The sequence below is a fragment of the Eubalaena glacialis genome, chromosome 11 (assembly GCF_028564815.1).
Source record: "Eubalaena glacialis isolate mEubGla1 chromosome 11, mEubGla1.1.hap2.+ XY, whole genome shotgun sequence".
In the NCBI taxonomy this organism is placed as follows: domain Eukaryota; kingdom Metazoa; phylum Chordata; class Mammalia; order Artiodactyla; family Balaenidae; genus Eubalaena; species Eubalaena glacialis.
In genome coordinates, this window is record NC_083726.1 from 109,829,023 (window position 1) to 109,842,648 (window position 13,626).

Sequence of the window (13,626 nt, forward strand, 5' to 3'; positions counted from 1 at the left end):
GCTATTGAAGAATTTTTAAGCAGGACAGTGATTTAAATGTATATGTATATGTCATATGGATGCCCTGACATCAGTGTAGGATGAATTTTAGAGGTCGAAGACTGGAGGAGAAAGGAAATAGGTAGGAGCATAAGAGAAAAATCAGAAGAATTCTCACTGGGGAAAGCAAGCAACATAATTTATTAAGTATGCAAGGCAATGCACTAAGGCTTTTCCATTTCATCTGCATAATAAGCAAGTATTGCTATTTTCATTTGTACGAGACTCTTGTATAAGAAACTTACTTAAGGTTACAACAGGTACTGGGTGGCCACATTGGGATTAAAGCTGATTTTGTTGTCACAGGAAGGACCAAAACAACAAAAAAACCAAGGCTGTGATGTTATATATACATTCAGAATTTTTATTTCAAAACAAAGAACCATAGTAACAATAATAGAAAATCCGTTTGGAAATTATTCACAATCTGGTCACTGAGAAATGGGAAGACTGCCACACTGCATGACTGCCAACCCACTGGTTTCGAGGAGCCAGAGCAGAGGTGCAGTTAGAGGAAACTCAGCCGTTCCAGCAAAGCCCCACCCCATGGCTCTGTGAGTTTTTATCCAAAGGCTCAAGGACCAGAGGGAATGGTGAGAACTTAGAACCAAAACAATGGCAACAGGCAAGGGTTTGGCTGAAGGGCCTGAAATATGTAAGCACCAAAGAGGGAAAGGGAGATCAAGCAACATATGAAAAAGGGAAGAAGGGCCCAATCTCCATTTCTAAAAATACTGGGTAACTGGATGGGCGTAGAGGTGTCCGTGGCCTCTGGCAAATGTAAACCCCTCCATCTCATCTAACTCTCTGAACCACCCCAGAGTTAGAAGCTTCAGTTTGTTTCTTACCGCCTTCAAAGAATGTCTCCCTCTCCCCTGTGACTCCCCTCCAGCACCCCCCAGAGGCACCGAGTCCCGATGTCACACGCTTTCCTATCTCCCCCTGTTGTCGGAGCATGGAGTGAGTCCTCCACTCTCAGTCTCAAAATTTAGGGAGTTCTCCCCTTCCTCTCCAACAAGGAAAGGCAGCCAGATGAGACTGAACTCTAAAGTCTGAAAGAAAACCATAGATTCAAATTCCACCCAGCAGAGGCAGTGCTATCGACATACATAGGAATGAGTTTGAACACATTCTATCCAAAAGGGGGCCTTAGGAACATAGAGGAAACAAGTTACCCATAAACTACTTCCACCCAGAGCAAGGTGACAGTGCACATACACTCACGCTCAAGTGTGGGCTCCACTGCACATCCACGCATACTGTCAAGTGTGGTCTGTGGGTAAGTTCAAGTCCCTGGAAGGGCACTTGACATAATACTATGGTAACATGGTAACAAGGGTAACTTGACATGGTAACAGACATAAACGAGCATGAGATGACCCTAATGTAACAACATACTTCAACTGGATAATAATCGTTCTGGAAAAATCCTCTCCCAGAGCTGAGGTTACAAATTCCAAGGTAGCTATGAACATCTCTGAATTCTTTTAAAGCTATGGCTTAAAACAAAATAAAAATCAACATCTAAAATCTTCTAAAGAACAAACTGAAGAAATAACGAACCTCTACCAAGAACCAATATTTTGACTTGTTCATTTAGAAGGTTCTCCCACCAGATGATAGGAGTATTTAAAAAAAAAAAAAAAAAGTGAGTTCACTACAAAGAAGCCGTTTGGTCCAGTGAGGGGAGAGAGGATTTCTAGAAATAACCATCCCTTCTCTGGACTCCATCCAAAATTAGAACCCATCAACTACCATTAACTACAATGCCCATCTTAGTGATAATCCTAGATTTCAAGTAATACTACATATAATCTTAAACAAAGGAAAAAGTTCCAAAGGAAACTAATAGCTTCTTTAGACAGGCACATGACTTTTCTGAGAAATCTGAGTTTTCACCTGAAGGACAGAAATTGTTAAGAGGCAACGTGCAAAGCTCACACACATCATACACCCTCCAACAATGCATCACATTTCTCCCTGAATTTGTCCCTTCTTATTGCACCTTAACCTCTTCGGTATTAAATCTTCCACCCTAAAACCTCTTTAAGCACCTCCCTCTAACCTCAATTTCCTTATGCTTTCATTATTTGGTAAAATTACTTTATACTTACAAAAATAAATATTTATGCAATAAAACCAGAAGATAAAATAAATAAAACTCAAGTTAGTTTGCTCTGCAGAGCCGTATGGAAGTGAGGAAGACGGTCTTATGGAATCCCTCTCTGCCCTCCACATTCTTATGTGTATCTGCTTCCTGGTAAGTCAAGGTTGGAGGAACTGCAGCCTCATGCCCACTCCCCTAAAGGCCCTCGAGTGGCGATAGTAGAACCTAAGGGAGCAAGAGCTGGCAAAGTTGTCACATGCCAAGCAGCCAATCCCTCCTGAAATGAAGGCAGGTTCACTTGGTCTCTCCTGAACAGAAGAGAATGTCCAAGAAATGAAATTTTTAAAAGCCTTTGAAGATAACAACTAACCCCAGCGTTGGGATCCTCTGAGTGCCCATGAGTGTGTGGGATGAGAAAAGAATTGAGTAGCAGCATTCAGAAACAGTCCTGGGTTACAACCTGATGAGGTCTCTCTCTTGCTTAGGGAGAGGTTGCGTTTTCATGGCAGGAGGGAGGTGGGAAGGAGGCACTGCTTAGACGTTGGTGTCCTTCGTGGGCTGGATGCTGTTCATCTCCACGATGGGACCTTTCTCACCTCGGTTACCCGCCGGCACCTGCCCTTCAAAGGCTCGTGTAATTTCCTCAAAAGTCCTGCCACGAGTCTCAGGGACTTTGAAGAAGGTGAAGATCCAGAAGATAACAAGGAAGCCGGTGAAGACAATGAAAACATAGGCTCCTAAATAGAACTAGTGAAAGGACACAAAAAAAGGAGAGTCGGTGTAAAAATCTGGTCACTGACAAACTCCAGTTTCCCTCACAATCGTATTTCCAATAGGCCTGAAGCCATAACCCTTCTAGACTTCATGAAGACAGTAAGGTTTCTTCAGAGACTTGTTTATGATTTCATTGGTAACTTACGTATTTCTCTGCAATTTTTTGTCATTCGTTTTCCTAGTCATTGAAGTTAGCTGTTTCCAAATACCTATTGAGTATTTTAGGCCTTTTGATTATGAGTTTTAAGATCTGGGTTTCTGAAAGACTCATGGAAACTGGGAATGCATTCTAGATGTCCACTGCTAGTTCCTTTACTTAACAAATCAGCTCTAGGCCATTTTATAATAGGACCTACCTCATCATTAACATCATAAAGCCATTAATGCTAAGCCAAATGATGGATTTTAAATATTGGTTTGGAATCCTAAGGCTTATTATTACCATTCTGTTTCTAGGCAGAACTATGTATTAGCTGGTTTCAAGATGGGCTGGGTGAGTTTTAAGTTACTTACTGCAGCTGAGGGGAAGAGCAATCCAACCAAAAAGTTGGAGGTCCAGTTGGAACAACCAGCCACTGCCATGGCAGCCGGGCGGGGTCCCTGGCCAAAGAGTTCAGCCACAATAAACCAGGGAATGGGGCCAGGGCCAATTTCAAAGAAGGCCACGAAGGCCAAGATGGCCCCAATACAGATAAAGCTCATCCAACCATAATTATCCTAAGAGAAAGGAACAAAGGAAAGTTAGTATTAGAGACAGCATGCCCCAGGCAGCATCCAGCTTCCCAGAGATGAGGACTGACTAATAATGAAAAGTTCCTTCTGTCCCGTGGTATAGAGGAGTTACTGGACCTAGAGGCCTTAGGTCCTTGTTTCTTTCTTCTTTTTTTTTTTTGGCCTCACCATATGGCATGTGGTATCTTAGTTCCCCGATCAGGGATTGAACCCGTGCCCCCTGCACTGAGTGCAGAGTCTTAACCACTGGACCGCCAGGGAAGTCCTAGAAGCCTCGGGTCTTTGAAACCTAGCAGTGTGATCACAAATGTCATTCTGCACTGAGACCATTTTATCAGCTGTAAAAGGGGAATAATGACCTCAAGATTTCTTTAAGAATTAAATGAGATAATGTATTTTACAAACTATATGTTATATAGATATAGGGATTATAGCAATTTAATTATCTATCTCTGATAATCCACTTGTCTTAAAACTCTGGGCATGTTGCCTCTCCCAAATGTCATTTGTATGATCTCCAAACCTCAACTACCCACCCCCTCACCTTTCCGCACCACCCCCTTCCACCCCCTTCCTTCGCAAAGAGCACTCACCTTTAATAACAAAGAAATCGTCATGAGGACGGAACAAAAAGCCATGCCTCCAAGGCCTATCAGGTGTAGCGTCCTCCTCCCTGCCTTTTCTGCCAGGAACACCTAAAAGAATAAAAAAGAAACATCTGCATTCCCTTTCATGAAAACAACTATATGAGCTCTGGAATCTGCCTGACCAACAGCAGGATACCTGTTATAGTCACACTTCCTCTCTTCCAGCTTCTAGTTAAAAGCATCCTACATAATCCCCTCTATACTTCCTCTCGCCCATCCATTCCCTACTTGTTTGAAGAGTGAAGACTGTTTTACCCATCATTCAATAGCCCTTTTCCCCCAAAAGGAATTAAACGAAAAAAGGTTTAACTAAATGACAGAAGGGGGGTGTGGAAGGACATGCAACCCATCCTTGAACGTGTGTAGCAAGAATTCTTCTCCCACCTCAACAATGATCAAAACATCTGACTTACAGAAACCACGGTGAAGATGGTATTAACCACGCCTGCACCAATAGTGGCATAGATCGGCTCCTTGACACCTGCATCTTTGAAGATTCCTGTCGAGTAATAGAACACCTAACAGGGAACAAAAGATGCAACTGTGAAATACAATTGTGCATAGCAGTTACACGGAACCCTCCAAAAAAAATCAACTCAAAAAAGTCCCAGAAGTTAAGGAGTACTTCCCAGGGATTTTTGTCCAATCACGGTATCTTTTCTGCAAACGAATGATCTCCTGTATCTTATCTCTATTCTCTTCTTCAATTGTCTTCAATTCTAGCTACTTATTTCCACTTTCTTTTCCTTCTAACTATGCTTATTCTTACTGCTCCATTTAGTCTCTTCCTTAAGTTTACTTTAGTAACTTACATGTAAAGGCTTAAGTCCCTTTAAGTTTTTCAATTACACTGTTCCAATAGACTTACTCCAACTCCCACCCCGACCAACAATGACAGGCATTGATGTCTCCACTTGATAGTGAAGAAACCGAAGAGTAATCTCAGCCTGATCGTGATTTAGAAGCAGAACTTGGGCTGGAATTCCAGGAACTAGGTCTTTGCAAGTGTTTTATGAAATAACACCAGCTATTATTTTAATTGAATATACACTATTAAATAAACTACAATTTAATGTATACTATTTTTATTATTTGCTCGACACTGTGCTAATACGTAGGGCTGCTACAACTACCACAGCTAAAGAGATGTCAGAACATTGGTCTCAGACCTCAAGATAACAAGGGAACAGGAGCTAGATCGCTCAGTCCCTCAGGTTTGGTTTAGGGGTTTATGATTTCACCCAGAGTACCTGCCCTCGTAGCAGCCAGTGTTCATCAGACTTTTTGATGAACATATGCTCCGACAATGGGAGTGACCGTCTCCAGAAACAAGTCTTCAAATCCCTACCAACCTAAGATAGAAACTATGTATATTTTCCAAAATAAGATTCAGGCTGAGCTCTTGGAAACTGAGATATGGAGTGTCATCCTCATTGAAAACTGCTGCTCTAGGAGAGAAGCATGGAATTAAAAAAAAAAAAAAAAAAACGAAGAATATTTAATAATATAAAGCTTGTGAGGAAAGAAGTTTGAACAGTTAAAACTAGAGATGAATAGCTATGCCAATTCTCTTCCTTATATAAAAGCTCACATATCAAAAACCTAACACGTATATACGCATCTCAAGCAAACTTCTTACAGTAAAATCTTGCTGCCTGGTGCCATGGAGCTAGGCCACATCATCTTACCTAAAGGCAGTTTACTCTGCTGGGTAAACACTATCCAGCCTCTTACCCCTCTGCCTTTAAGGGAAATTAGAAAACATCGTTTGTTCAAAGGTAGGTTGGAAAACTGACTTTCACACACCATTTCCTGAAAGGCCGGGGGTAGGGGCTGGGGGATGGGTAGGTCCTGCCGGCAGAGCACTCATCTATCATTTGTAACTTTCCCAGGGTGGTCTTTTTCTGATCCTGTTTTGCAGGGCTTCGATTGGGGGGAGGCAAGCAGGCGCCCGGGGTATAGAATTGAAGAAGGCGGTCCTTCTCAGGACACGTCTTGTATCTGGACACCTCACTCTAGTCCCAGCCTCGCTGTTCTGGAAGGTCTTGAGAGTATATTTGATTACAGTGGTTTTTCAAATGTGGAAATTTGAGATTGAGATCCATCAAAACCACCTGAGAGGCTTTTTCAAACTGTCTTTCCTCCCAAGGTCTGATATAACAGCCTCTAAGTCCTCAGGAGATGCACTGCTATTTCAAACACAAGTGTCCTTGTGGTGCGTTAGGGAGAAAAGGCTAAGGACAAACTTAGTATTCTGAGTTATCACGTGTTTTGCAAAACGCTTTGTCACAAAACGATTTGATCACACTGATCACATTATGATGGGAAACCCTCAGGGCGTGAATCAGTACTTAGAAGGGGGACAGGGGTGGGTGTTCTTCATATCCAAATATTTTATCTGCAAAAGGATAGGTGTAGGAATGCCCTCTCTGCCCACAACCAAGACTCAAGAGCAGAAGCTGATTTTTGCATAGAATACAATGGCTACCTGCCTACTGCTAGCTTCCATTTTGCCTCACACTTAACTATCATAGTCACTATTCTAAGTTGTAAAAAATATAGAGAATGATAAGCCCAGCTCACTCTGAATTTGCCTGTGTGCCCACACACCTCCTAATTGCTCCCCAGGGCTTTACACTGATTTTAGATTGCACAGTCCTGGGAAAAAACCCAAGGTGTATCAACTCTCAGATCTGCTTTGATTATATGGCCTGCGTTATCACTGATAACATCATGTAATAAGACAGATCAGAGTTAAAGAGGACTGAAAATTTTTAAAATGAGTGGTCAAAAAAAGAGGATTAATAAAAATTGACAAATTGTGATACTCTATATATGAAAAAAAAATTTGGAAGAGGACAAATGTTAACTATAAGTTCCAAGGCTAAGGGTGACAAACTTTTAATTGATTCTCTCATCTTTCCACATGGAAAACATGTACTATAGATAATTTTAAGAAATAGGGAATTCCCTGGCAGTCCAATGGTTAGGACTCCGTGCTTCCACTACAGGGGGCATGGGTTTGATCCCTGGTTGGGGAACTAAGATCTGACCAAAAAAATTAAAAAATAAATAAATAAAAATGAAAAAAATTTAAAAACGAAATGGAAACCTGGATAAAGAGCATTTTCTGAGAGGCTGCTCTGTGGCAAGCATTGTGGGGAACCCCTGGATATGAAAGAAGGTGAGCAACAGCCAATGCTATTCACCTCTGGTCAGGTGTTTTAAGTGGAATACTGTAGGACACGTTTGACATACAAGTGGGCACTCACAGCGTTGATCCCCGAGAGCTGCTGAGAGAGCTGGAGCATGATGGAGATGATGATGGGCTGTCGGTAGTTGGGGGCTCGGAAGAGCTCCACCACAGTGACTTTTTTTTCCTGTGCCATTCTTATACTCTCATCTTTCATCTCCTGGATGTCCTGAGCCACATCCTGGGTGCCCCACAATCGCTGGAGAACTGGTGAAAAGCATGAAGAGGAAAGGTTAGTGATAAGGTGCTGTCCCGAATTCCTTTTCCCCATGAGACGGATGGGAAGAAGCCGCCCAGATGAGCCCTGCATCTGGCGGCTCAATCAGCATCTGGTTTTAACTCGCCTTCTCACCCCATCCTTCAGGGGCTGCAAGTTTCTGACTTAAGCATAATCAGACAGGGAAAGGAGATGACAAAAACCAGATCCAATGTCCTCATCCTAAAACGAACCACAAGCCTAAGATTCCTACAGTGAAGGTGTGAAGGGTACTCACTCTCCTTAGCGCTCTCCTCTTCCTTTCTGTTAATGAGCAAGAATCTAGGACTTTCAGGGCAAAATGGAAGGGAGGCACACTGGAGGATGGCTGGGATGATGGTGAAGCCCAGGAGCAGGGGCCAGAGCTCTTTAGTCCCCAAGATGATTTTTAGACCAAAGATCTAGAAATCAGACAAAGACAATACTATAAATTCCATACTTTACAGGCTACAAGTTGATTTAAAAAAAATGTTCAGAAGATCATCTGTTCTTTTATCATGGGAAAAGATAGTCTCTTCTACTTTTTCTACCCTGCCTGCTTCCTTAGCCGTCTGTGAACTATGGTAATATTAATTAATATCTGAAACATATATAGTTGAATATGTGCCAGATGTTCTTTTTTTAAATTGAAGTGTAGTTGATTTACAATGTTGTGTTAATTACTGCTGTACAGCACAGTGATTCGGTTATGCATAGATATATATATATATTTTTAAAATATATTCGTTTCCATTATGGTTTATCATAGGATATTGAATACAGTTCTCTGTGCCAGACATTCTCTTGACTGTCTTCTCTACGTAAATTCATTTAATGAGTTGGGAAACTAACACTCAATAAGTTCTAGAGTACCTGGGCCACCAGAATCCCAATAACGATGCCCAGCTGGTTGAGAGTGCCAAAGGCCCCCCGCAGGGCAGTGGGCGATATCTCTCCAATGTACATGGGCACGAATCCTGTGCAGAGTCCACAGAAGAGGCCAATAACCAGTCGGCCCAGGATCAGCATTTCAACTGACTCCGCTATTTTGCAGAACCCCATAAGGCAGCCACCAGCGATGGCCAACAGGTTGACAATAAGCATTGAATTGCGCCTGAAAGATTAAACAAAAACAAGTGAAGTGGGACCTCCCTGGTAGCGCAGTGGTTAAGAATCCGCCTGCCAATGAAGGGGACACGGGTTCGAGCCCTGGTCCGGGAAGATCCCACATGCCACGGAGCAACTAAGCCCGTACACCACAACTACTGAGCCCACGTGCCACAACTACTGAAGACCGCGCGCCTAGAGCCCGTGCTCCGCAACAAGGGAAGCCACCGCAATGAGAAGTCCACGCACCACAACTAGAGAAAGCCCCCATGCAGCAACTTAGACCCAATGCAACCAAATAAATAAATAAATAATAAATTTAAAAAAACAAAACAAAACAAGTGAAGTTAGCAAAATAGACCTGATCTCCCCCTTCTTTCCTAATCATTCTACTCTTCTCCAGGCTCATATATCTTTTGGTCTAATTTTTCCACTTTCTAGTATCAGAACATATCTGGTTGGGATAATCAAGATCAATGGTTCTTACACCTCAGTATGCATAAAACTCACCTAGAGAACTTGTTTAAGATTCTCCCCTCTACGTCCTAGCTGTAGGCTAGGATTTTAGCAAGCACTTTAAGGCCAGTTGTTCTCAAAGTGGTCCACAAACTAACAGCATCAGCTAGAAATTTGCTAGAAATTAAAATTGTCCCACCCTACCCCAGACTAATCATTAGGCCTGAATCTGGGTTGGAGCCCAGCAATCTGTGGGACTAGTTTTCCCTTGATGGGAATTTGAGGTGCTCTCATTCAAATGCATCATCACCTCCCTGCTCTAAGCCTCAATACTTGTCCTCAATGCAACCAGTATAGCCCCCTTCCTTGCCCAGTTTCTGATCAAGACCTGCCAAACCGGGACTTCCCTGGTGGCGCAGTGGTTAAGAATCCGCCTGTCAATGCAGGGAACACAGGTTCGAGCCCTGGTCTGGGAGGATCCCACATGCCGCGGAGCAGCTAAGCCCGTGCGCCACAACTACTGAAGCCCGCACGCCACAGCTACTGAAGCCCGCGCGCCTAGAGCCTGAGCTCCGCAACAAGAGAAGCCACTGCAGTGAGAAGCGCGCGCACCGCAACGAAGAGTAGCCCCCGCTCACTGCAACTAGAGAAAGCCTGCGTGCAGCAACGAAGACCCAACTCAGCCAAAAAAAAAAAAAAAAAAAAAGTATTAATACCTGCCAAACCGGTTGACAAAGAGTCCAACAGAAAAGGAGCCAATCATACCACCAACGGAGAAGATGGCCACAGACAAGGACCACAGGGACGTGAGTAGCACCTCAGAGGGAGGGTTTTCTAACCTCTCTTGCAAAGTGTAATTGAGAAAGTCCTTTATGATCTGCAAATTAAAATGGTTGGTGGGAGAAGAGACCGTTAGAGCTGGATGAGAAAAGAAACAAACATTGGGGATCTTCCCCTCCCTAAGAGAACAGCATTACAGTTACTTCCTAGGTAGCGGATCAAGGGAATAAATAGATGGCAATGGAAGAGACAGGTAACACACTGGAGTTAATGTTACCAGCTCTGAAAAGAATAATTTTTTATTTGTCCTGAAAATTCCAGTAGGTAGTACTGATGTACTCTTGTTCAGTGACTATCCCAGCCACCCTCCCGCCCTGAGACTTTGTAACTAACCCCTAAGGGATAATAAAGGAAGTGTGTCACCATAGGGTGAGAGGAAGAATGGGTACAGTCCAGGGTACAGGGAGCCCCTGAGCCTTTTGCGTTGATCAATGATTCAATTAGACCCCCACCAATATCATTCCCCCTCTAGGTCTTAGCCAAGCTACCTACCAAGTCTGTCTAAACTTGTTAATTCTGGAAACCCTACCTAAAGGAATAATTACCCTATTCCAAACTCTAGCTGCCTGGTACTCACCACCTCAGGAGCATTGATGACTCCAGTGTTGTAGCCAAACTGGAACGAGCCTATTGTAGCAATCGTGATGGCAAAGATCAGAGGGGCGGTGACCTGGGGGGGAGGGAGGAGAGAAGAAACAGTCAAAACTCTTGATGGATGATTGCCTCTTATTAAGGAGATGTATATATCAGGAGAACTCAGCCTGTGAGCGGTATGAAAACAACAAAAACTTAACGATTTAGGTAATGAATGAGAACACGAAAGAACTGAAGAGCTTATCTGGAAATACATAGGTGAGCGTGCAGAGTAAACTTGGGGAAAGTGGCAAGAAAATTTGGGAGAAGGGAGAAGTTAAGAGAACTGGGTTAGTCGGTTTGGAAGCATTCAAAAAACAGCCCCAGGTAAGAGCAAGCGTAGAACTGTGCTCAGGAATAGAAAAAATTGTGAGGGCAGAGTAAAATGCCTTAGGATTGCTGAGAACAATTGACTGTGGAAACAGCTAGATCCAGCGTACGCTCACCCGTACCCCAGATTCCACAGAAGCCCGAGTACTGGTGGCGTGTCGTCATCACCAGGCTGCTCTTAATTGCATCACGTAATCTACAGGATCAACCTACTGTATCCTTGGTCCCATCTGAAATTCTTCCTGTTCACTTAATAATGTACTGCTATCCCCCACCCAGCCACCAGGGGGCGAGCACAAGCTCACTCCCAACCCCAGATGGAGACATTTTGTGAGGGGCTGTGCAGTAATCAACCCAGTCATCACTCACCTTGCTGGGAATAATTTCAGTGGGCGTGATCTTACTTTCCACCTCAAGGTAGCTCAATTTTTACGCCTGAGAACCCCAACCCTTCCTCATCTTAAACTCCTTCCCTCTCAGGTCAGACAGTGGCAGGCCAGGAGTTTCAGTTCCCCAAATTGACCTTGCCTCCCAGGCATCTAGTAGCCCTGAAGCCCCGCCAGGGCACCGCTTTCTGTTTAATCCTCTTCTTTTAGTAAAAACCTCTTCTATTTCTCTCATCATTTACTATTCTTGAGGGCCTTCCCACTTTTTCATCCCTTCTCGTCTTTTATTTTCAAGTAAGCTACCTTAGTGAATGAAAATACCTTTCTCCCTACAAATACTGCATCCATAACACACAATAATACATTAATATATTGTGCACTCACAATCAACCACAACAGGGAGGACAACTGGAATTCTCTCTCCTTAGTATCCAGGGAATCCCATAGGTCATAGAACAGATGGCTGGACACCGACCCAGGCCCCAAAACAAATCCCAGGTCCTTTCAAGGTCTAAGGCTTCCAGAGAAATCCTCTTGCTGGTTCTCAGACCCACACTCGTAATCAACACAACCAAGCAGCCCCTGGTCCCCTGAACACTCAACCGTTTCATCCTCACATTCTCAGTAGCCTGTAACTGTATTAAAGAAAAAAAAAAAAACGAGAAACAAACACAACTTCTCCAGGTGACTTTCCCTACCACAGGAAGGTGAATCAAACGGGGATAAATCCTTTATAGGAAATGACATCCAAAGAGAACTGGTGGGAATTGTGGCACTGCAAGCTGGGGAAGAAATGGAAAGGCTTTAAGATGGCTAGGTGACTCCGTATAAAACAGAGCACAGCCATCACCGTTAAGGCTTGCCTTTCGGAGCGTACCCCAAACAAGCAAAAACCAGTAATTGTATCGCTCTTACCTTCGCTGTCCCCATGGCCCTAAATTAATTCCTTTCAAATCTTCAATAAAGATCTAGAGGTGGGATTCCAGAGACCCCTCTTCCAGCCAACAAAACCTCCAAAATGTCCTTCTCAGCAGCAAGTTTTCCAGCAGGTCCTCGGTACCGCTCCAACGTCTCCTCACGCACCCTTAGGATGGGCACCTATTTATAAGCTCCGCAAAGGGCGGAGCTTGGGCGACAAGCCCCCAGCCCCACCCCACCCCCGCCCCCAGTGATCTCCGGACCTCCCGGAATTTTGTGACCTCAAGCTCTGCCCCCACCCTAGACAACACCCCCCCCACCCCATCTCTTTAAAACCACATCCTCCACCCTTCCTACTCCGTGGTTTTTTTTTTTTTTTTTTCTAAGCTCGTCCTCCTTCCCTCTTCTAAGAGCAGCTACAGCCTCTTAGTTTCACAGACAAAAATGCTACCAGAAAAGCCTGGAGGGAGGGCAGATACACTTCATTTTTTGCTCTCGCAAGCGCTCAGAACTGAATCAATCCGTAAAAAAATGAGAATAAACGCTCTCTATATAAGGCAAAGTCGAGTGGGTGCTACTAGATGAGAGTTAACGTTGTTTGACGGAGTGTAAACAGAAACTATTCCTACTTCTATGAATTTATCAGCTGCTCTTTGATTGTAGGCTGTGTCTACAATCTTGAAGGGGAGGGAAGGACAGTCTGAGTGAGAGAAGGAAAGCGAATGAAAGAAGAATTGGAAGAATTTTTGGCTCTACTACTCTCTCCTGGGAGAAAACCTGAATGTCTAGGAGCCAAACCAACTCTCCAGGGCTGCAGAAAGGAGAGAATCAGCTGCCCACGGGACACAATCCAAACTCCTGAAAATATGGCATTCACCAACTCCCCACCCATTCTGAATTCTACCCATTCTGCAGTGTTTTGCCTCTAGTCTCGGGTTTACAGTGCCTAGAGAGAGGACAATGATCAAATTCCGTGAAACAGGTATTTGCGGAGCACATACTATGCAGCCGAAGTTGCGGATTCATCAGTATATAGGACAGAAAAGTCCTGGCCCTCAAGGAATTTATGGTGCTTCCCTTCTTCCACTTAAAACATTAAGCAGGGACGAGGCCAACGGATTCTCATCCAACTGGAGATAATTAGCAATATCCTATTCCTTCTGGGCTGC

The 13,626-nt window shown here is 43.8% G+C and overlaps 1 protein-coding gene across 1 annotated transcript; it reads right to left on the reverse strand.

Moving 5' to 3' along the window:
• Positions 1-380: 380 nt before the first annotated feature.
• Positions 381-12,630, reverse strand: SLC2A3 (solute carrier family 2 member 3). Its single transcript, XM_061205553.1, has 10 exons — positions 12,455-12,630; positions 10,768-10,860; positions 10,067-10,227; positions 8,661-8,901; positions 8,047-8,209; positions 7,572-7,759; positions 4,713-4,817; positions 4,246-4,347; positions 3,434-3,637; positions 381-2,893 (listed from the first exon to the last, which is right to left on the reverse strand). The coding sequence occupies exons 1-10, from the start codon at positions 12,467-12,469 to the stop codon at positions 2,681-2,683; spliced, it is 1,485 nt and encodes a 494-aa protein (XP_061061536.1). The 5' UTR covers positions 12,470-12,630; the 3' UTR covers positions 381-2,680.
• Positions 12,631-13,626: the final 996 nt, after the last annotated feature.

Excerpts from the sequence above, each read along its gene's own strand:
- SLC2A3 (XM_061205553.1), bottom strand. Across the intron at positions 10,228-10,767 it reads TCATCAATGCTCCTGAGGTG|ATCATAAAGGACTTTCTCAA; the intron begins GTGAGTACCAGG and ends TTTAATTTGCAG. Across the intron at positions 4,348-4,712 it reads CCATCTTCACCGTGGTTTCT|GTGTTCCTGGCAGAAAAGGC; the intron begins GTAAGTCAGATG and ends TTATTCTTTTAG.